This window comes from Chrysochloris asiatica, unplaced genomic scaffold (genome assembly GCF_000296735.1).
Source record: "Chrysochloris asiatica unplaced genomic scaffold, ChrAsi1.0 scaffold00041, whole genome shotgun sequence".
NCBI classification, from domain to species: domain Eukaryota; kingdom Metazoa; phylum Chordata; class Mammalia; order Afrosoricida; family Chrysochloridae; genus Chrysochloris; species Chrysochloris asiatica.
This window is the reverse complement of record NW_006408559.1, coordinates 6,503,196-6,527,796: the sequence shown is the minus strand read 5'-3', so window position 1 is coordinate 6,527,796 and position 24,601 is coordinate 6,503,196. Positions and strand designations below refer to the sequence as shown.

Sequence of the window (24,601 nt, the reverse complement as noted above, 5' to 3'; positions counted from 1 at the left end):
GAAACCCTACACAGAGTTGCTGTGAGTCAGAACTGACTCCACGACACTTAACAACAATGGGAACCCTAATTCCATTTCACGTCTGAATGTAAGTCTAATTGTCTTTTATGCTCTTTATGTTACTTCCCCAATGCTTGCTGATCATTAAACCAACAAAACGACAAGTTAGAGGGTAAAGCCCAGTAAGGGACAGTTCATGCCCAGGAAGAGTGTGGATGAATGCTAATTAACTAGGTTTGCAGAAAGTGCTCATATAAAGAACTAGGGAATCTAACTTTAAAGTTAGGCAGTTACTAAAATGGCCAATCAGATGCATGCTATCTAACTGACATTGAAATTTGGAGTCCTGGTGACTATGACTCAGGGTCACTTCTTCATGAGTCACACCCTGACCCCCATGTAACCCAATAATCCAAGCCCCAGAGCCACCTATGACCTTTTACCTGCAGTTATGTATATGGCCCTTTCCTGGCTTCCTGGGATAGCGAGGAACTGACCGACCACCAATCATGGTCTTGTGATGATTCCCTTTATTCTCTTCTGTATCAAATGGAAACCATGGCGGAGAGCTGGGAATCCACTGGGCCCTATACTGCGTATATACTGATGGGTGATTTCCCTCAGCTGGGATGACGGTCTTTGTTTTGTCTTTGTTCTGCTGAAGTTTTAGAGTCCTGATGTGGTGCTGTGAGCTAATGCACGGGACTGCAAAGTTGGTTTGAACCACAAGGTTGGTGGTTCAAGCTCAACAGCTACTCCTTGGAAACCCTACACAGGGTCACTAAGGGTCAGAACAGACTCGGAGGCACCTAACAGCAATAACCCAACATAGGGTTGCTGTGAGTCAGAAGTAACTTGAAGGCATCTAACAACAACAACATGCTAATTGGGAGGAATCCTAGTGTGACACTGTAGGATAAGCAATGAGCTGCTGACTATAGGTCAGTGGTTCAAACCCACCATCTGCTCCTTGGAAACCCTACACAGTGTCACTATGAGTCAGAACTGACTCCACAGCACCTAACAACAACGAACACTAATAGGGTGCATGTGCAGCGATTTTTCAAGACGGAGTCCATTACAGAGGTCTCTGGTACAGGTAGACAAAACTTACTCTGGGATGTCAACCCTGGTTCAAACCCCATCCAGGCGCTGGTGTTCTCCTCTGCTACAACTGAAGGCAGAACTTTAAAGTTAGGCCCAGAGCACGGGGTATCCAGTCTGCTCTGAAGCATCTTATAAAGAAGGAAACTACGGAATTTTTATGGGTGGTCTTCCTTTACGTTATGTCCCAGGATGTGGCTGTTCAGCTATACACCCTGAACAAGGAATGTTGGGTTTTAATCTCATGTTTAATCCTGATTTCTGGAGACCCTCTTCTCCCTGCCTCAGGATTTTTCCAAATCTTCAATTACAAACTTCTTCTATTATAATTTTCTAATCACAAATTTATTGTGAGGATTGAAGGCAAAATGTGCATGCATACTTGTTTAAAAAAGGAACTAAAAGAAATAGCACACTGTGTTCTGTGCCTTCAGCAGTTACTGTCTTGATGAAACACAAGGGATGAAGAGTACTCCAGTGGGACCACCTGACTCGGGTACCACCGTACTCCACGAACTCAGCCTGTATTCCCTCCCCCAGATGGTCCAACTGCCTCCTCTCTTCCAGTTCCTCTAGTCCGTAAACTCGTTGAAGGAAAGAACGCTGTCTGACCAGTCATTCTGTTTCAGCATGTCAGAATGCCCAACATACTCAAATAAATAGGTGCTAAATAAAAGAATGAACTTTAGCAGAATAGAATAAGTAGTCAAGAAATAAGGGTTCAAGATTATTACCTGGCTTTAGAAACCCAAAATAGAAAAATATATCATATAACTATACAATATAAAAGGTAATCTTATCAACTGGTCTGAAGTGCAGGGAGGTGTGCGTGAACTCCCAAACTTGCAGCTAGTACCCATTTGACCTAGCTTGGATGGCTGGCTGACTAGGACTTGACCAGGTGAAGAGAAAGATGCTTGATCCTGAGAGCAAGTATCAATTGCTACAATTTGATGATCTGAACCTTTATTTATGGATGCAGTTGCTCAAAATTCCAACTGAAATGGAAGGATTCTTCATAACGAGGATAAAGTTTATTTTCTCAGTGCACTGGGTTGATGCTGTTGGTGGTGGTGCTGTTGTTAGGTGCCATTGAGTTGGTATCAACTCATAGGGACCCTATGCACAGCAGAATGAAACACTGCCCAATCCTGGGCTGATAGGGATGGGCAATTTAGACACTGGCTATCAAAAATGGCTATCAAAAAAGGTACCAAGTGGCTGGCTTACAAGTTTCATGAGTTCCAGAATGAGGAGGGTAAGGTAGAACCCTCACTGAATAGTTTTCCTCTTTTCAAGATGGATCTGATGGAAGGAGATCAGGGATGATGCTGACAGGATTTTATGGTACAAGTGAGTATAACTGTTAGCAGGATTAATTGTGACTGTCATAACAATAATTATAGAAGATGTGTAACTAAAAGTAGGGAGTAGTTAATCTTTGATTTCACAGAGGATCCCACAACTATCCAGAAAGAAGAACACGAATGGAGCATGAGATCCTACCTAGGAAAGCAACGACAGCAGAGACGGAGGCAGAGGTGATGGCGTGGAGAGACAGAGCAGCTGAGGGCTCTAGGCCCATGGACTGAGAAAGGCTGTGTGCCCATGGGCTGGAGGCTGGCTGGCAAAATGTGCCCTTTAGACACTAAAATGAACATATATTTTTTGTTTTATGTGTGTACATCAAATATTTTTGCTTTGTTGATTTATGAAAAATAATATGTAAAAGGAAACCACAAGGAGGAAGCAGGATAACTGTTGTTTCAGGGAGGAGATTATAATCCTTCATATGAAACAAAGCATATGATTGGTTGAAAGTAAAGATGATGAGCTTCTCTCTTAACCATCACCCAATTCACAATAAAAAGTTTAAAAAAAAAAAAGGTAACCTAATCAACCTAAACAAGAGAACATAAAGAAGCCTCAAACCATATGCAGAGCTGATGTTCATAATACTGCAACAAAATCTATTTTATGTGAGAGACAGAATTATGATAAGAAAGGAAGAAGACCAGAGAGCGGGACCCTACCCAGAGAAGCAGTGATGCCTGAGATGGAGGCAGAGACGATGACGTGGAGAGATGGAGCGGCTGGGGACTCTATACCCAGAGAGGGAGAGGGGCTGTGTGCTGGTGACCAGGGGGCAGGCTTGCAGGGTATACACTTTGGTTGGTTGATGATGCATTGAGGGGATTGTAACCCCTCATGGCAATGAAACAATATACGATAGGATGAATGTAAAGCTAATGTTCTCCCATGTAAACTATCACATAATTCACAATAAAACAGTTTTTAAAAATTATGATAAGATGAAAAATCATTCCTATTTAGATGCATACCCAACTACTTGCAGGTTATACCAATAGCTTTCTTATATGTGTAAGTAAATGGTTATTTATTCACCCAGATTTTTCACCAATTTCCTGTCTTACTAGCTGGCCCTATTGGAAGGGGGGCGAGAGGTGGGTGGATGGGTGGGGAGGGGTGGTGTGCAGGGAAGCCAAGGGCATAAGAAAAAGAAAATGTTAAGGGGTCAAAGGGTATGCAAGGCAAGAAGTACCTAAGGTGTAAAGTGACATCATCAAGCTGTGAAAAGTGTTCAATATTTAAGGTGAAATAAGGCTGAGTCTAAATTTAACATTCAGGGAACCCTGAATTAGTCATTTGGCTGGAAAACCCATGTCTGCAGCCAAGAAGCAGCCTTACTTGGTGATAAAACCAACAGCCAGAAGGTAAAAATCAGTTCCGTTCTACCGTTCATCAACTGAGACCTTCCTATAAGGGTCCTGTACTTCCCCAATGACAGACCACAGCAATAACAACAGACTATCTGACAACTGCTATGATCTAAAAGTGGTTACAAGTCAGGGCTGCTGCCCTCAAGGTCGACAGTTCAAAACTACCAGCTGTTCCGCTGGAGAAAGACAAGGCTTTCTGCTCCAGTAAAGATTTATAGCCTCGGAAACCCAGTGCAGGGTCACTATGAGTCAGAACTGATTCCATGGCATACAAACACCAACCAGCCGTGCTGTAAAAGGAGTCCTGGTGTGGCACTGTGGACTGCAAAGTCAGTTGGAACTGCAAGATCAACTCACCAACTGCTCTTCAGTAAACCCTATCTATACACGGTCACTATGAGTTGGAACCGACTCAACAGCACTTAACAACAACAACAACAACAACCATGTTCAAAAAGGAGTCCTGGTGTAGCACTGTAAGATAAGCACTAGACTGCTCATTGCAAGGTCAGCGGTTCAAACCTATCAGCCACGTCTCAGAAACCCTATACAGGATCACTAAGAGTTGGAACTGATCCAATAGCACTTAACACTCACAGCATGCTCTAAAAGATAAGAAAATACTGAGCTCAGAGCTCAGGTTTGACAGGAAAAAAAATTAAAAGAAACTTATCATTAATTATTTCCTACCAACATAGTCTTAGTATTTAGTACCTGGTCATATCTCACATGCACATTTTCTAGCTATGCTCAACTGAACTGGTATGTTTTCATTTCAAACAGGGCACAGATCCCATTTCATCTTCAAGGTTATCTAATACCTACTTCTAAGGGGCAGTGATGAGTCTCATTGCTTATTAATAATGGTGTTCACATAAAAAGGTGTTACTATTTGAAGTGTGCTGACTCACTCTCCATCTGCACTATGAAAAGAACAGGAAAAACCCATCAGCAATATAGAATGAAGCACAGTCAAAATATAAAGAACCCTCGGCTGGATCCTGGCTCCAGGCACTTCCGTCCTGGCCAAGGCAGCCTCCGTTCCTGAATTCTGGAGAAAGGACCCTAATGAGCTTGTCAAGTTAGTGACTAAAATCACCAAGTAAACCCAGGGTCTCTTTCTTGAATTCATGTATTAGCGTCACTTTTTCTAAAATCCTTTTTCCATGGTGACAATAATAGGAGTCCTGGTGTGGCGCTGTGGACTAATGCGTCAGACTGCAAAGTCATTTGAACGGCAAGGTTGGTGATTCAAGCTCACCAGCTGCTCCTTGGAAACCCTATACAGGGTCGCTATGGGTCAGTATTGACTTGAGGGCACTTAACAACAACAACACAGAGACATTAGAAGAATTATCCACGAATCTGCTTGTCAGAGAGAAGTTAAGATTTGACCAGTCCAGTTGCCATCAAGCCATTCCAGATCATGGTGACCCTATTTGTGTCACAGCAGGACTAGGCTCCATAAGGTTGTCAAGGACTGGTTTTTGAAACGTGAATCACCAGGTCTTTCTTCAGAAGTACCTCTGGGTGGACATGAACCTCCAACCTTTCAGTAAGTAACTGTGCATGCAGCCAGGATTCTGCTTATTGTTATTGTTGTTGTTAAGTGCCGTCAAGTCCGTTTCCAAAGTGAACCTCTATAGCGTTTCCATGGAGCGGCTGGTGCGTTTGAACCACCCATTCATGGTTCGAATCGACTGGGCAACAGCAGACCCCTTATGGGTTTCCAAGGAGCAGTCAGTCATCCAGTGTTTATCCTACAGCACCACACCAGGTCTTAGTACTTAGTTGGATACTATTCTTAGTGAAGAAAGTATCGATCTAGATGAATGGTTCTAGATGAAGTATGGATCTAGATGATTCTCAAGCAAGCGAATTAGGAGCTCTTGGTTGTTGCTTCCATGAGTGTTGAGTGTGGATCCAAATACAGTAAAATCCTTGGCAATTTCAATCTTTTCTTCATTCATCATGATGTTGTTTATTGGTCCAGCTGTGAAGATTTCTGTTTTCTTCAGGTTGAGGAGTAAGTCACACTGAAGACTGCACTCTTCGATCATCATCAGTAAATGCTTCAAGTCCTTTTCACTTTCAGCAAGCAGGGTTGCATCATCTGCATAGCGCAGGCTGTTAATCAGTCTTCCTCCAATCCTGAAGCTGTGTCCGTCTTCATATACCCCAGTTTCTTAAATTATCTGTGCAGCATACAGAATGAATAATCTGGTCAAAGGATACAACCTTGACATATATCAGTCCTAATTTTCACCAGGCAGTACCTCTTTGTTCTATTTGAAAGACTTGATCTCTGTCCAGGTCTATGTGCATGAGCACAATGAAGTCTTCTGGAATTCCCAGTCTTTGCAATGCTTAACAAATTGACAAACAATGGCTATGTCAGTGCAAATACACAGCAATGCCCTTCTCTGAAGGAAAGACAAAATCAAGCCCAGCAGATGAATTAGGAACATCATCTTTATATATGCCAGAAAGCAAGCTTACATGGTAGAGAGAGAGCCCTAACTCTAATTCCACCACCACCAAGCTTTGTGAATTGTCAAATCACTTCAGCAGTCACGTGGCCCTGGAGAGATCTGGGATTAATAGATATGCCTCTACCTTGAATGATCAGTAAGATGCCAGATGACAGACTGCCCTGCAAGGCAAAAATGCTACCAGGCTGCAAAGCTCTATGATGCCTTCCATGTTAGGATTTGTTATTGTTGTTATGTGCCGTGGAGTCGGTTCTGACTCATAGCGACCCTGTACAAGGTTTCCGAGGCTATAAATCTTTACGGGAGCAGAAAGTCTCATCTTTCTCCAGTGGAACAGCTGGTAGTTTCGAACTGCTGACCCGGAGGTTAACAGCCCGATTCATAACCACTATGCTACCAGAGCTTCTTCCGATGCCAGAATGGGTGTCCTCAAATGCTAGCAGGCGTCAGAGTCATCTGGAGAGCAGCTGAAAGCAAAGACTCTCCCCCCAGCCCCCACCCCCATAGTGAGCACTTGCATCCATCTGTCCTGTGGCATTTGTACTGCTAATCCTTAGATCCCACTGGGTGGAGAATTAAGAGTAAATTTGGGGAACAAATACAAAAAAAGATCATTCCCTCTTATTAAAATATTATCTTCTTTGCATTTTATTTGTCATTCAGCAAACTTCTTGGGCATTTAATCCTCAGGTGGTAACTCCCCACCTGCTGCGAACTCAGAGTGCAATGTAGTTGTTGTTGTTGTTGTTGTTGTTGTTGTTAGGTGCCATCGAGTCAGTACCGACCCATAGCACTGCCCAATCCTGGGTCAACCTCATACTGTTGCCATGCTTGAGTCCATCGATGCTGCCACTTGGCCAATCAATCTCGCTGGGGGTCTTCCTCTTCCCTTCTGATCTTCCACCTTACCAAACATGATATCCTTATCCTGCTCCAGACTGGTCCCTCCTGATAATATGTCTGAAGTATGAGAGATGAAATTTGGCCATATTGGCCTCCAAGGAGCACCCTGGCTGCACTTCCATGACAGATCTGTTGGTTCTTTTGGCAGTCCATGGCACTTTCAATATTCTCCTCCAACACCTTAACTCAAATGCATCAATTCTCCTACAGTCTTCCTTATTCACTGTTCAGCTTTAGCATGCATGTGAGGTTACTGAAAATACTATGGCTTGGCCATGGTAATGTAGTTACGGAGTGACAAAAGCAGATCCATCAAGAGAAAGAAGAGGCCTGAAGACAGGAAATCCTGCCTGAGATAAGCATGGAGAAGCTTGAAACAGATCTGATACCACAATCTACACATGACCAAGGCAGAATTTCAGCTAACATAAACGTTTTCGTCTGCCTGTTTGTTATTGCAATGACAAAGACTCAGTGTCAGTTTGAGCCTGGAGCACCTTTTGCACTATGACACTAATGCAAGGTGTAGTAACGGAGCTCCCGCTGCCACGTGAAGTGGTGTGGACACAGCGCACACAGCACAAAGACTCATTCTACCTAGGGTGACCAACAATCCAGGAAAGAGATTTTAGCTATGATCCCCTTCGCAGATCCAATCACTAGTTTGAACCTGCTGTAATCTGTAAAACAAAAGACATCAAAAGCACATTATTTATACTCTGCCAAATATAAAGCAAAGGTCTAGGGAATAGAGGTCATGTATCATCTAACATCCATGACACATTCCATGAAGTAGAGCACTATGGGATTGGGGCATTCTGCAAACACCATATTAACACATCACAGGTGCAGCCTGCTTATAACCTTACTCATCACGGCTGCTGCCACTGCAGGAGCTCCAGAGAGCAGAAAACTGGGATCTGGCAGTGGCAGCAGCGTGCTGAGCAAGAAGACAGTGGACCACATCCAGCCCCGGAAACCGCTCCACCTGCTTGAGCGGGGAAGGAGCCCAGGTCCAGGGGACCTCTCAACCCCATGGTTCAAGCCCAGAACCTTGTCTCATCTGGCTTACCTTCCTGTGTCCCACCCTTGGTCCAGTACTGCAAGAGGCTGGGTTTGAAGTCTTTAAAACAGGGAGAAGTAGACAAAAGGATAATTGCTTTCTCTTTGGAGAAGGAAAAAACAAACACGTTATCGGATCAGCAACGCATGTGTGACCAGATGTTGCCCTCACAGATGTTAAATGGTAATTTACGGACGCATACCAGTAATGAATGAGACCTCTGGTCCATTCAGCCAAGGTTGCTTATTTGGAGAATATAACCAAAGAACACTATATGACCAGAAAGGCAACTGCCTAGCTTCAAGTTTACAGAAGCACAACAGACAAGAATGACATTATTCAGTTACCTTATAGGGAGGTTAGAGGAGCCGTGGGAGCACAGTGGTTAAGCATTCAGCTGCTAACCAAGACATTGGTAGTTCAAACCCACCAGCTACTCCACAGAAGAACGATGTGGTAATCCACTTCCACAAAGCTTACAGCCTCAGATACCCCATGGAGGCGGCTCTATTCTGTCCTATGACTCCAAATCAATTTAACAGCGCTGCGTGTGTCTGTTTGCTTTCATTATGGAACTATTATCAATTAATGTATTTAAGTCTTTCTAGAAAGCACACAGATTGAGAGCCAACACTATCTTCCCTAGTAATGAACTGTATATTTTAGTTAACAATTGGAGTAATAAATCCCATATGTAAAGAATTAATTTCTTTCATTCCTTCTAAAAATATTTCTGCAAGGCTGTAGGGGATAGCTACATCCTAGATGAAGAACAGTGGAGTTTCTTCTATATGTCCCTGTTCATCCAATTCATACCCTTCAGTATTTAAAAGTTGGGTATATTTAAAGCATGTTCTCACTGATATGTGTAATCAAAAGTAGAGATTTAATCAAATGGAATCATAATCACTGAAGTTAAATTTACTTGCTTCCCGCTTGCTTTGATTTGAATTAACTGCTCATCTAACTGACATGGAGGCTGGTCCTGATTCCAAGCATGTCCAGGTGATACACGCAGAGCCTGAGAATTGGCTGCAGGAAGCCACAAGGACAGAGCTTGACCTTGCTACAGAGCTGCTCTGACATGAAGTTTCTGGGAAGTAAGAGGGCCAATTTCACAACCCCTGCATTTCAGATCTTCAGGAGAAGAATAACTAATACAGAAAGAAAGGCTGAGAGGAAATCCCACCTATATGAAAAAGAAGCACATGCCTGACCCAGGCCACAAGTATAAGAGAAATAATGAGGATGACTTCATGTATTTCTCATTCGATAATCACTGTACTGGAGCAATGAAACCAACCTGGGGGCCAGTCAGCTTCCTTAGAGAAAAACACTTGGTAAAAGTGCCCGCCCGCATCAGTGCGCTTCATGCCACGTTCTGGTTTCCTAAGATACACGCATACACAAGGGGCTTCAAGAAGTTCATGCAAACATCCCATTACCTTTTAATTCCATGTCTGAACAAACTTTGTGGAGCCCCCTTATATATATATATACACACACACACACACATGTTTTCCCCAATTCTTAAACAACAATTCAACATATTTCTGCAAATCGATAGCTGTCATAGACTGAAAAGCCAGAAAACAACACTTTTAGGAAATGAGGCAAATACCAATCTGGAATATGACTAGAAAGCACAAGAGCCAGAGCTGGGATTCTTCAGCAAGCCTGCAGCAGACAAGGAAACTCACTGACCCGCCACATGGACAGGAAGCAGAAATGGAAAGGTGCGTGGTCCTCGGCACTGCAGCGTGTTGATCCAAGTGAAGGACCACTTCCAAAGGTCCAGGTGTACCAACGATCTAACTGTGAAGGATGAAACTAAAAAAGTACTAAAGAAAAGTTCTGAAACATTTATTTATTATCCCAAAGTGGGGAAGTCATAAATTTTACTCAAGTTCCTGGAGGTGTAAAATAAAATATTGATAAATGTGGTCTCATAAAAAGAAACCAAAAGTCATTATAAACATCATTGCTGTTGTTAAGTGTTGATGAGTCAGTTCAAACTCATAGCGACCTGGTATAGGATTACTGAGGAGCGCCTGGTGGGTTTGAACCATCGATCTTTCAGTAGCAGTCTAGGTCTTATCCCAGGACTCCATCATAGGCAGAGCCAAAAAGAATAAACTGCAAGAAAAGTGGTACATAACACCCAAGCAAAAGAACTAATTTCCTTAATAGATAGAGAGCTCCGCAAATCAAGAAAAAGAAAAACAAAGTCATGGAAAAATGGACTGCTCACTGAACAGGAAATAAACACTATTTCAACACTGTATGATTGAAAATTTCCAAAAAGAGTCCTGTAACGAACCCCTCTTTAACTGGCATCCTGCTTCAGCATTATTTGATGACTAATTTTGTTTCTGGAGAAGGACATCATGCCTGGTAAAGTAGAGGGTCAGCATAAAAGAGGAACAAGATGGGCTGACACATGGCAGCAGCAAGGGGACTCACGTGTCCCAACAACTGTGAGGCTGGAGCAGGGCTGGACAGCGTCTTGGTCATTATGCATGGGGTCACCTAACAATGACAACCTTGTTCCATCTTTCTCTCTAACGGCTCTCATTCTACATGATCTGCAGCAAATACCAAGCATTCTAACAATGAAAGAAGTTTAACCTCACTCACAGAAGAAATGAGCAGCAACACCACCAACGAAACAATTTTTCAACTATTAAATGGATAAAAAGAAAATTTATTGATAATACATTCTATTGGCAAGGAACTAAAGGAATGCTCAAATACTACCAACGGCATTAAAAACCAGGATTATCTCCTAGAAAAACACTTGGCAATGGTCATTAGAGGTTCATCAGCAACGGTCAGCAACAACTCTGAAACTAGTCCACCTACAATGCACAATCACCAAGATGATACGGGGCCAGGCAACCTTTTGGTATGCTGTACACGGGTTGCCATGAGTCAGGGCCAACTCACCGACAGCCATCCTCCTCCTCATCATTATCATCATCAATGGGGCAACAACTGAATGACTACCACCTGTATAAAACAATAAAAGCTGCCTTTCATTATTTTTAAGAGGAAGCGGGGGTGGGAACCACCTCATGACACCCACCTACCCAGACTAGGTCAGGTTCTGCTGGACATCTGTCTGCTCTCAAGGCACCTCCTCTCGGAACTGAACCACAGTTCATCCAGGGCTAAGTCTCTCTAGCCAAGACCCTTCTACCCCTCTAGACTTCAACCTTTCTGGCAACAGGGACCATGTCTCACTGGTCAGCGTGTGAGCCTAGTACCTGGCCCATGGAGATACTCAGTACACGTGGAATTTATTCTTTCATCCTGCAAATATTTATTGGCCATCAGGTTGGGTGCTGTGTAAGATTCTGGAGCTAAGGCATAGAATAAGGCCCACTAGGTCTCCCTTCAGTCCAAGCTTCCATTCTACAGGTAGTCAGAAACAACCCTTCACACATAATCTCATTTTATAAACATTTTTCAAGTTTATATAATAGAGCCATGTTATAAAAGTGAAACCAAGACAAACAAATGGCTTGTTCACTTGCTAGGGTCCAATACAACATTAAGAAAAAAAAAGAAATTATGAATAGGATCCAATTGATTTGCAAAGAGAGCTCATGTTTTTCCAAGTACCAAATGTCATGCTACGAGGGGAGTCAGATGCCCAATAGGCATTTTTGCTTCTAATGATTATCTTTTGATTAAAGGAATTTGAGCAATCATTAATTCTTAAATAATATGTTTAGTTTTTACCATAACTTAATAAGACAGTTGCAAACTAGAAGAGAAAAAAATGACCATCTCACTACCCAAATACAACTACCGTATTTTCACAGACAGCATGCCTAGGCAAATAACAGACTTAGTGTACACACTAGAACCATAGGTTCAGCAGGTTTCATCATTTGCCCAATAGAAGGTTTAACACACACATTATTTGTGTCAAAATGCAGAATTTGAGACATGAAAGTATATTTCTTTCCAGTGTTTTCTATGAATCTTTCTTCAGTATCACAGTGAGAACATGTAATGCTCTCCTCTGCTTTATATCAGACACTAACTCTTCCTCCATTCATAAGACAGATCAAAGACCATCCCCAGAATGGTCTCCTTCAAAAGGAAAATGGTTCTGCTAGCAACCATGCAATCTTCCCACCCTCTTCGTGGTCAACATTTTCACCAAAGTAGACCAGGCCTCCAGTGCCTACCCCTGCAATAAAATCCCTGCCTCCACAACGAAATGGGGTCCTATTTCAAAAAGACAGTTGCTGCCTCAAGACTGTCAATCATTCCTTTTCCTACATTCTTCTCTCGTCCATATCCTTGTCAAGATATTGCCCCTGTGACAAGATATTTCTTTCTTCCATCTACTTCCTCATGCTTCTCTTATTTGTAAAAAGTCTGAGAACTTCTTCCAGCTTCCTTGAAATAAAAATGCATGAAAATGCTCATGAGCTAGATTTTGGAAAAGAATCAACAATTAGGCAGCAGGAGTTAGAAGAAAATGGTTATGAGGTGCAGAAACAGCAGGCCACCTAGGCCATCTGAAGTGGAAGACACTGCCCGCCTTTCTGGGAAAATTATGGGTAGCAGGTGGTTTGGGGAGATTAGCTAGGCACATGCTACCCTAATGTTCATCAAATTGGCAACAATCCTAAGAGAGAGTTTCCTTTAATAGCAACCGGTGGCTCATAGACACTAGCTCAATTATAAATGAACAGAAAAGAAAATCTATTTTGCCTATAAATAGACAAGTGATAATTTGGGGAATCAAAAATAAGATAAAATAAATTAATAAGTGGGTCCCAAACTGATTTTTGGCAACTGGCTGGGAAAGCAGCCTGGTTCTGGAGGCATTCAAAGCAAGACAGAATTCACAAGCCTGGTCCCTTCTACCTTTCTAGCAAAAAAGCACACAACATTAAGTCTCTTTACATAAAGACAAATGAAAATGGATCAGCAAAGCATCACAACCAGAATATACTTAATAGGATGGTGGTGAACAGTTACACTTTTACTATGTGAGGTCAGAGCCCCAGAGTCCTGCCTCTGAGCAGTATTTATATGCTAATGTGGAGGAGCAGGTGATTTCTTTGGAGCAAACAGAAAATGTGTGTGTATGTTGGGAAGAAAAGGTTCATGGGTTTTTTTGTTGTTCCAACTTTCTTTTTTATTTTAAAACCAAAGAGCCCACATACTTGTTAGTCAATCTCTAAATGAAGAAACACAAAAACAAAGAAGAAAACAGAATTTCCCTAATACATGTTCAATTGCTCAGATGATGGAGAAATTGTAACCATGACATGGAAGGTTGTGGGTGGACTCGCTATGACTGAGTGCTAGGGAGCCTGGGTAAGCTCTGGTACATCCCATGTGTGACTCCATACAGACCCAGCTTGGTTCTTTCCCAATACCTTCTCTTGGAATTGCCGAATCTCAGTCCCAGTTTTCACTGAATCCACTGGAAAATAAAGTGATTCTGCTTTGTTTCTTGGCCAGAATCTCTTTAATCAGAGAGGACTGTTAGAAGACACAGAAAAGGAGTCAGGTTCTGTTGCTAGTTTCTTTAAAGAAAAACCTTCTTATATCTTTTGCCATAAAATACCTAGAATTTGGTAAGCAACACCAATGTACCATAGTACTGTAATTTTACTTTTCTCTAAAATAACTGCTAATAATGCCCTCTCAAGAAAACTTCCATGAGCACCAAGCCACATCCAAGCTTCCAGGAATAATTTGACAATTGTTGTTGTTGTTAAGTGCTATGAAGTCAGTTCCAACTCATAACAACCCTGTATAGGGTTTCCAAGGAACCGCTGGTGAATTTGAACCACCGATCTTGCAGTTCAAACCGCCTTCAAAAACTCCAAACCTCGACATAAGTGAGAACTTACTTAACAACATAGCAACAGCAAGAAGCAGCAAGGTGAGATCATTATTTAATACAGTTTTCAGGAAATTAATACTGGATGCATTTGATAGCATATTAAGTCTAAGTTTCTCTTATTCTTTGACTAACTGTGGAAGACTAGGTAAAAATCATCAGTCATTGGACATCCCAGTCCAATAACTGAGTTTCTGATCTCCAAAGTAAAGTGGTTCACCCCAAATGTTTGCTTTCTCCAAAGTATATTATAGGGCAATACAGGGCTTGCTGCCAAACCTTCGGACTTTCATCAGGTTTATAAAATGGGATCATGTTATAAACGTGAAACCAAGGCAAACAGCCTATTCACCTGGTAGACTCCAACACATCCTGCCTGCAAATGCACTTTAAAGTCCTGATCAAAAAATAAAATAAAATAGGAACTTAAAAGAGAAAAAGAAATCCCTCCCACTGACACATTCCTCATAGAGAAACATTTATTATTTCTTGGGGCAATGTGCTGGATTTTCACTTTAAGGGCTATAATTTCCACCAGTGAATTCTGGAAGGGATTTAGGGACGAGAAGAAGAGGTGAAAACGCTACGAAAGGCACAGTGCTTCTCGGGGACGTGTAATGAGATCTGTAGAAAAATTATTGGTCCATGCCCTTTCATTTTATGTCCAATATGGACTAGAGTAATGTTTATTTCACTAAGAAAGCTCAGTGTATTCATCCAGAGACTTGCAGCAATAGGGCAAATAGCAAACCAGAATTCTGGAGTGTTCGCTAGGAAAGAGGTAAAAGGTCTGCACTGAAATCCAGGCACCAGGCAATGAAAGAAGAAAAGCAAAGGTCAACAGAGACCATCCCTCAGCTTCTGTGGATCGCAGTGTGAGTGACTGAAGGGATGGCAGTTGAGGAAGGGACTAATTAAAAGTAAAAACAACTTGTCATGTGTTGCTGTTATTCTTAGGTGACATTAAGTCACTTTCAACCCCTAGCGACCCTCGGTACCCCAGAAAGAAATGCTGCCTAGTCCGGGGTCACCCTCACAACTGTTGCTCTGTTAGGGTGCATGGTGGCTGACACTGGACCACTGTATCGATCTCACTTAGTCTTCTTTTTTGCTGACCCCTCTACTTCACTTAAGCATGATGTCCTTCTCCAGGGACTGGTCCCTCCCTGACCACAAGTTCAAAGACTGAGGAATGAAGTCTTGCCATCCTAGTGTCTCAGGACCTTCCTGGCTATACTTCTCCCAACACAGATGTGCTCATTCTTTTAGAAGTCCATGGTGGTGATGGTGGTGGTTGTATGGCACCGAGTCGGTTCAGACTCCTAGCGACCCTGTAGAGGGTTTCTGAGACTGTAAATCTTTATGGGAGCAGAAAGCCTTAGCTTTCTCGGGCTGAGCAACTGGTAGATCCAAACTGCTGACCTTGCAGTTAGCATCCCTGCTAGTAATTCACTGCTACCAGGGCTCCTTAGAAGTCTACAGTCTTCTCCACACTCGTCACCAGCATGATGAGTCAAAGGCATCAGCCATTCTTCAGTGTTCTGTATTCAGTATCCACATTTACAAGGTTGTCAGGCCACTGAAACTACCATGGATTGGGCCAGGCACGGATTTGTTTCATAACACTTTAAAGAGGTCTTTTGCAGCAGATTTGTCCAATACAAGGTGTCATTTGTGTTCCAGACTGCTGTTTCCATAGCATGGATTGTGAATCCACATAAAATGAAATCCTTGGCAACTTGGATTTCTGTGTCTTCCATGATGTTCCATAGATGAGGCTTTCTGCTCTCCCAGACTCACAGCCATGGGACCCCTCCCCAGGGCCATTGTGAGTTATAACCGACTAGACGGTACTTAACCACAACAAAAACATTATGATGTTGCTGATAGTTCCACTTCTGAAGATTTTTTGTTACATATTATATGGAGTGGGGTCCTGGTGTGGTATGTAGGATAAGCACTAGACTGCTAATCGCAAGGTTGGTGGTTCAAACCCATCAGCCACTCCTCAGAAACCCTGTAAAGGGGCACTATGAGTTGGAATCAACTTGACAGTACTTAACAATAACATATATACACATACATATACATGTATATAATACAGTGAATTTCCTTGATACAGCTCTTCCATCCATAGTCTTCAAAACTCCCACTGGATGATTGCATGGGTCCACGTCAATAAAATCTATACAACTCTACCCTGAGGACTGGCTACTTCCACCATTCCACTAGGTTTCAAGTAAGCCATCTCAGAAGCAGGTATGGGGATCTCACCAACAGAGAGAAAGAAGAGGTGCAAGCAGAGCACCTAGTTTGTAGTTTGTACCCAAGATTCTTTAAGAAGAGGTGGTGGTACAGAGAGACACAGCAGTGGACTTTCCGGCCCACAGATGGAACAAGGCTGAGTGCCTTTGGGCAGAAAGTTGACTTACAGCATTGGGTGCCTTTGGGGCATTTATTAACAGAACTGGGTCTTTTTCAACTTACCTGAGCAGGGCATCCGGACAATGGACCTCACAGCTGAGAGACAGAATGAGAGGTCGGCCTGCGGTACAGCTGAGAAGAGGTGCTCCTGACTGGAGACCTGCTGCATCCCAAGGGGGTTCTGAGCCCGAACTGTTCATTCCCCTACAAACCCCATAATTGTGAGCATTGTCTGTGAGTTCTATGTGGCCAATGCAACAAATCATGGAATGCAGCACAGAAGTAGAATGCTGGAGGAGGGATGGTTAGTGTTAACATGGGTTAAAACAGGTTGGAGGGTGAAGGCAGCCTGAGTTCCATCTCATAGGAATCAGCCTTGGACTGATATGGAGTTTGATTCTCCTTCCCTCCTGTGAAGCCGGAAGAGGCCAGACACTGTCTCCAGGCCAATGTATGAGTACGAAAGGACAGTAAGAAAGACCTAGTGATCTACTTCTAATCAATGCAAACCTTACTGATAACCCAGAACATTCACTGTTGGAGCTAACAACACTGAAGATGGTGCAGGGCCCGGCCACATTCTGCTCCGCAGGGCACGCGTACCACTGTCACAAGTCTGTGCGGACAGCATGAGTGTGGGTTCGCATGTGTGTGGTAGTCCTAACTGCTACTATTCAACTGCGCACCATCAGTCTAGAACCCCAGCCAAAGCAAGTAACACAGTGAGACAGGGCTTACGTTCCTCAGATAACAGAGCTGGGACTCAAAGTTAAGTCGGCTCCTCTCTGAATTCCATGTTGATCAAAACATTTGATTTCAAATATGTGGGGAAAGGCTGAAGTGCTGTAAAGCCTGTTTAAATGTAGTGTTGATAGGTACAGAGGCAGACAGACAACTGAAACAGGTAACCCAAAAATTAAAAGGCAGAACGAAGGAGGGTTGCACTAAATCAACAAATAGTATTCCTCTTCAAATTTGTCTTTCTTCTTTAAAAACAGAACAAAAAAATGAAGAAGAGATGGTCCTAAGTACAAACAGGAGTCTCGGTGTAGTGCTCTAGGCAGGATAAGCACTGGACTGCTCACCGAAAGGCCGGCAGTTCAAGTCCACCAGTGGCTCCTGGAAAGCCCTACAAAGGGTTGCTATGAGTTGGAACCGACTCAGTGGCACTTCACAACAATAACAAGTACAAGCAGAATGTCTTTAAGAACACATCAGTACCCTTTCTTGACACTGCTGAGCTTCTGGGGAACCTGGACACTTGAGTCAATGAGAAGGCATGATCTATCTCACCATGTTTCCCTGGACCCTTAATCCCTATGACAAACCCCTGCCTTCTACCTCTCTGGTGTGTGGGATGGGGCAAAGGAAGGAGAGGAAAGAATGAAGACCTCTTTAAAGCGGATCTTGGATTTTCCAGGAAAGTTCAATTGCCAATATGTTGTTCCACTGCTGGACAATATTGGCATGTTGTTGTTGTTAGGTGTCATTGAGTCAGTTCCGACTCAGAGTGACCCTGTCCACAACAGAACGAAATTCTGCCCGGTCCTGCACCATCCTCACAATCACTGTCACGTCTGTACCCATTGCTGACACGGTGCCAATTCATCTCCTCAGTGTCTTCCTCTTTTTTGCTGACCCTCCATTTTATCAAGCATGATGTGCTTCTCCAGGGACTGGTCCCTTCTAAGAGCAAGTCCAAAATAGGAGACAAAGTCTCGCCAACCTGGCTCGTAAGGAACATTCTAGATGTACTTCTTTCAACAGATTTGGTTGTTCTTCTGGATGTCCATATTACTTTAAATATTCTTCTCCAAGACCATAATTCAAATGCATGGCCTTCCTTATTCATTATATTTTCACATGCATATGAGGCTATTGAAAATACTATGGCTGGGGTCAGCACACCTTAGGCCTATGATGTCTTAAAATCTGGTTTGGCAAACATGATCTCCCAGTAGAAGACAGCCACAGAGAGGTATGTCTTGAGTACAATTTCAGCTTTCTCGGCATCAAAAACAGAATTACGAAATCCAAATCCTATTAGTCATTTTAAATCAACACAAGAATTCCTGAAACTGCTTTGATACTTGGGTAACATCAGAACGTCTAGGACAGTAGACAGGCCACATACTTCATAATCAACAGACCTATGTTCAACTCCAAGACTAACCACTTGTTCAGTGACCTTGAGCTAAATAACTTCAATCTCTGGGTTCCAGTCTCCTAAACTATAAAATGTACACAGATCCTAGTACCTGGCCCATAAAGTCGTAGTGAGAATTCAGTGCACACAAATTACCTCAGACGCCGCTTACTACTTGCTACATGTTCCGAATCGCTACGTTCTTTAATCAGTTTAGTTATCTGAGTATGAACCATATGCTTTAAAGCTTGTCAACTACATCAAAACCCAGACAGCCAATGATGCCTGCTCAAAATGTTTGCACCAATCTAAGTCTGTATGCTGGTGTTGTTGAGTGATGTTGAGTTGGTTCCCACTCACAGCGAACCTACATAGGGTTTCTGAGGAGCAGCTGGTGAGCTTGAACCACAACCACCAACCTTGCAGCTGGAACTGACCTGGCAGTCCAGCGCACACACCAGTACCCCTAAGTCTGTATAGGCTATGATATTCTATGTAACCTTGGTGGTGCAGCAGTTAAGCATTCAGTTGTTAACCAAAAGGTCAGCGGTTCAAACTCATTAACTCACGGAGGGAAAACAATGTGGCATTTGGTCCCCACAGACAAGTGTCTTGGAAACCCTATTGGTTATTTCTACTCTCTCTCATGGACTTCTGGTGTGGTGCTGTAGGATCCGCACTGGACTGCGAACCACAAAGCCCACAGCTCAAATCTAGCATCTGCTCCTCAGAAACTTCACCCAAGGCCGCTATGGGTGGGAACCAACTCAACAGCATTTGCCAATCACAATAACTGTCTCTCACAGGTGGGGATGAGTCAGAACCAATGGCAATGAGTTATCAGATCCTAACTCAATAATACAATAGGAACAGAGATAACACTGACTTAATTCCTTGCCCAAGAAACTGAATAATAGAGTCATGAAGAACACAAACTGCACCCCCTACCTTGGCTGGTTCTCCCCAGTGAGGTTCTCTCCTCTCTGGTAGGCACTGTCGGCCACCTGCGTGGTAGACCTCCTCACAATCTGCTTCAGCTCCTGCTCCAAGCGCTCCTTGATGGCCTTCACTGTCTCTGGGATCTTCTTCAGCTTGGCCAGTCCCTTGATGAGGATGCCCATGAAGAAGGGGCTGTTCTCCTCTGGATCCAGTTCCAAATCCTCCTTGATCTCCTGCAGGTTTAGCTCTCGCACTGTAAAATAAACAAAATAACAGACCCTGATTCCACAACAAAATGCAAACGCAGAGAGGCTCTCAAAAACCAGATCGTTTCTTAGATTACATTCTTAAAGGATTCAGAGATTTTCAGACAAACTATAATTAAGCTATAGTAACAAAGTAACTCTACTGAAATCACCAAATAACCGTTAAATCCTTTAAACCACTACCATCCATTAGTAATAAGGAGCAGAAGCAACTGAAAATGAGAAAGCAAATCTCCACAGGAAGTTTCTCATAGATTGCCATTTCTGCAATGACTCAGCCAGTCAATGGCCCTCCTTAGGCATTCACTGCTTATGGAATGCCATACTGGGCAATGTACGAGAAGAACCAGAACCTAAACTCAAGTCCCTATAACTGAATCAGCAAAAGCAGTTGAAGAAAGGCATTATACATAAAAGCAGTATAGAAACACTGCTAAAGCTAATATAATAAATCATGAAAGTTATCAAGAAAAGATAAAGGAAGAATGATAAGTGCATGTGAGACACATTGTTGTTGTGAAGTGCTGTCAAGTTGGATCCAACTCATGGCCATCCTGTATAGGGTTTCCAAGCAGCGACTGGTGAGCTTGAACCACCGACCCTGAGGTTCAAACTGACCTTGCAGTCTAGTGCTTATCCTATAGCACCACACCAGGGTTAAGATGTTGTTGTTAAGTGCTATCGAGTCAGTTCCAACTCATAGCGACACTGTATAGGCTTTCCAAGGAGCAGCTGGTGGGTTTGAACTGTTGACCTTGTGGTTTGCAGTCAAGTGCTGATCCTACAGCGCCACAAAGGCCAAGATAAAGTGAGCAAAAGCCGTGACACTTCAGAATTTTACCCTGAAGATGAACCTTAGTAATTTAGGGAGTTTCCCCACACCCTCTCCTCTCTTCCACCCTTCAAACCTACGAAGGGACTTAAACAAGTTTGTGGAAAACTCCATTATCTTTTCATTCCATTTTTCTATGAACTTTAATAAAAGTTCATAGAAATTTTTGGAATTTGAAAAAAAACATTTTTTGATATCCTGAATGAATTAATATTTTTTCGATAGCAGATTCATATTCAACCCAAACTTTAAAAAAAAAAAAAATATTCATTGTTTAGTTGAAGAATTACCAATAATTATAATTATCACTAGTGTCTTAAAAAGATTAAAGCATTCTTTTCATTATTGTTGGTTTTCATTTTCAGATGAAGTAGTATAAACTCACTCATAAAGTGTCTGACACCCCTACAATGGCACTGAAATTGACTTATTTCAGAAAGAATGCCAATATCCCATTACATGATCCATGAAGTAAATCCTTGTAGGAATGCTGTGTCGAGTCCCTAAAAATTCCCCTTCTCAAAGCACTGAATGCCACACACATGTGATATGCATGCGTACACAGGTTTGTTCTTGTGTGGAGAAGTCCTCTACACATCTGTCATGTTGTGGTCTTACTCACAGGCCCCCGAATCCCTTGAGGAGAAACATGCATACAGAAGGACCAACTTCACATCGTTTTCTTGGGAATGTAGAAGGCAGCTGATTGTATGGTGTTTAATATTGTTCAAAATAATCATAGTAAAACTAAAAGTACAGACAAGTTTTAAGTCTCTAAAGATGGCCTGACAATCCAGAAGGTAAATTAAATAACACCACCTAAGTCTTCCAGATGTGACATTCCAAGCAGAGAAATTCCAGTAACTGGCTCTGTTTTCTACATGAAGACGTTAGAAACCTCAGGCCACAGAATGACACTCCAACCACTGAAGCCAACCCCAACAGCAAGGGGAGAAAAGTACTTAGCAGTCAAGGAAGCAACTAAATTCAGTACTTTGGAGGGAGAAAATAAAAAAAATGAAGGCAAACTATAAGCAGAGCTTCAGGCAAGGAAACAATGGAACCAAAATTTAGCTGCAACAAAATGTTCTTCACACAAGAGCACAGACAAGTATGAGGCACAAGCCTAACATCCCGGCTCTCAGCTCCCAGCTCTGACCGAGGTGGGGGATTTAGGGACAAGGTGAACATAGTGTAAATCTAGAAGGCTCTCTATTACAGGGCGCACAGCTATTTTGTATGAATGCTGATATGAAAGACAACCCACGGAAAAACTAGCAAATAAGCAAGGTACAAATAATGAAAGGGCACAACTTCAAATGGAAGATTTGTTTTGTGTCTTATCTTTCTGTTTGTCTCCTGAAATTTCCTAGAGCGTAAACAATGAGCAGATCCAATATTAATTAATTTATATTATCCATTTCACTTAGATCAGCAGAAAATTAAAAGGCAATTTAAAAGGATAATATAATCAGCCATGAACACTAGTCTAATAACCACACAAACCTTGTGAGGTCAGATAGAATCACTACAGCTTCATGAAAACAGCCTTACACAAAATTAATTGATCTGAAATTCAGTAAGGCCTTACACCACGATTAGAACAAAATGTACATATTTCCAAACTATTCAACCCAAAACCACAGGAATTTTTTTTTTTTTTTAACAATACAGGGGAGCTTTAGAAAGTTAATAGAAAAATGGAATTAAAAGGTAATGACATTTTTCCATGAACTTTTAAGGCCCCCTAGTATGTATTCAAAACGGAGGTTTTAGAGCCATTAAAAATTATAAATACCCTGTTTCCCAGTTGTCTTATATCTGATTCTTCTACTTACCAAGTGACCCCTTTCTTGAACCTGGTTTTGAAGTCTGTCACTGATTGATAAAATATTAAAATATTTTCTTGTCCTTTAATCAATTATCTCCACTAAAATTCTTTTGGATTTTATACACATAATAGTCCTGGTGTGGAGCTGTAGGCTAAGCACTCGACAGCAAGGTCAATTTGAACCGCAAGATTGCTGGTTCAAACTCACCAGCCACTCCTTGGAAGCCCTATCCAGGGTTGCTATAAGTCGGAACCGACTTAGCAGCTTTAACAATAGCAACATCACTGTACAGATATAGCTCTATCGGTATATATGTCTAATGGATGTTAATCATGTCTCTGAATGGGCTAAATACTGCAGACTATGGAAGGAAAGTTGAACTAAGACTTTGTTGTTGTTGTTATGTACCGTTCACTCGGTTCTGACTCCTAGTGACCCTGTAGAGAAGGGGTGGGGAACATTCGGTCTGTGGGCCATATAAGGCCCAAGAAATAATTTGCTTTGGCCCTGCCAACACAACTGCAATTCCAGCCATCACACTGGTGGTGGTGGTGTGCTGCGGAGTTGATTCCAACTCATAGCGACCCTGTATAGTTTCCAAGGCTGTAAATCTTTATGGGAAAAGAAAGCCTCATCTTTCTCCTGTGGAATGGCTGGTAGTTTCAAACTGCTGACCTTGAGGTTAGCAGCCCAATTAGTAATGACTATGCTACCAAAGCTCTTTAGCCATCACATTGTTGTTGTTAAGTGCTGTTGAGTCACTTCCAACCCATAGTGACCCTGCATAGGGTTTCCGAGGAGCGACTGGTAAGTTCGAACCACTGGCCTTGCGGTTCAAACCGACTTTGCGTTCTAGTGCAAAAGTCCACAGCACCACACCAGGACTCCAGCCATCACATTAGGGTTGATTTAATTAAATGTTTGACCTAACATCGCAGACTATTTTTTGAGCTGTTAGTTTCATATGGCCCAAAAATGATATTATAAATTTTGGCAGAAAAAAGGTTCTCCATTGCTGTTGTAAAGGGCTTCCAAGAAGTGGCATGTTTGAACCACCAACCTTGCAGTTAGCAGTCCAGGGCTTATCCTACAGCTCCACACTAAGACTGTCTGGGACTCATGAAAGAAATAACTAGATAATATCAAAGATCCCTTTAAGGGCTACAATGCTAAAATTCTTTTACCTCTAGTTTAAATCTGTAGATCTCTGCTACAGTTACAGATATGCCTGCATTACAGATAGCCTACTAAGAAATGTAACAGAAGCGAGGGGAATAACCCATCTTTTTAGCCAAATATTTTATTATAAACGAAACTACTGTTTTTTCATCTTCCAGGGAGGACAGGAAGCCATGCAGACCACTTTGTGGCTAACATCCTTTCTCAGTATGTTTGATCAAGATCCGAAACACGTGCCACAGCTACATAATCCCTTACCAAACTGGAGAAGATATGGCTTCTGGGAAGGCACTCTAACGCTTTATTAAATAAGCTACATTATTTAATGTATTGTGTTTATATATACATATAAAGGCATAACTACTTTATTTAAGGAGTCCTGGTGTGGCGCTATGGGTTAATGCACCAGACTGCAAAGTCGTTGGAACTGCAAGGTCGGCGGTTCAAGCTCACCAGCTGCTCCTCAGAAACCCTATCCAGGGTCGCTATGGGTTGGAACCGACTCAATGGCACTTAACAACAACAACCTTATTTACAGCACAGTAACATACTTACAGCATCATTATGCTTACTTCCAGCCACTCCTCAGGAAACCTATACAGTTGGAACCGACTCCACGGCACTGAACAACAACAACACAATATTGTATAGTAAAATAATTATAGTATAGAAATTATAATGTTTACTATGGTTGTTGGTGGTGTGCCATGCAGTCGGTTCCCACTCATAGCAACCCTGTATAGGGTTCCCAAGACTGTAAATCTTTGTTGTTGTTGTTGTGTGCCATGGAGTCGGTTCCGACTCA

General features: G+C 42.4%; 1 protein-coding gene across 1 annotated transcript in view; it reads right to left on the bottom strand.

The window, feature by feature from the left end:
• EXOC4 (exocyst complex component 4) overlaps window positions 1-24,601 on the bottom strand; it is a 947,076-nt gene that overhangs the window by 799,028 nt on the left and 123,447 nt on the right. Inside the window, 1 exon segment of the mRNA XM_006861146.1 lies at window positions 19,697-19,940. Within this exon segment, the coding sequence (XP_006861208.1) occupies window positions 19,697-19,940 (244 nt within the window).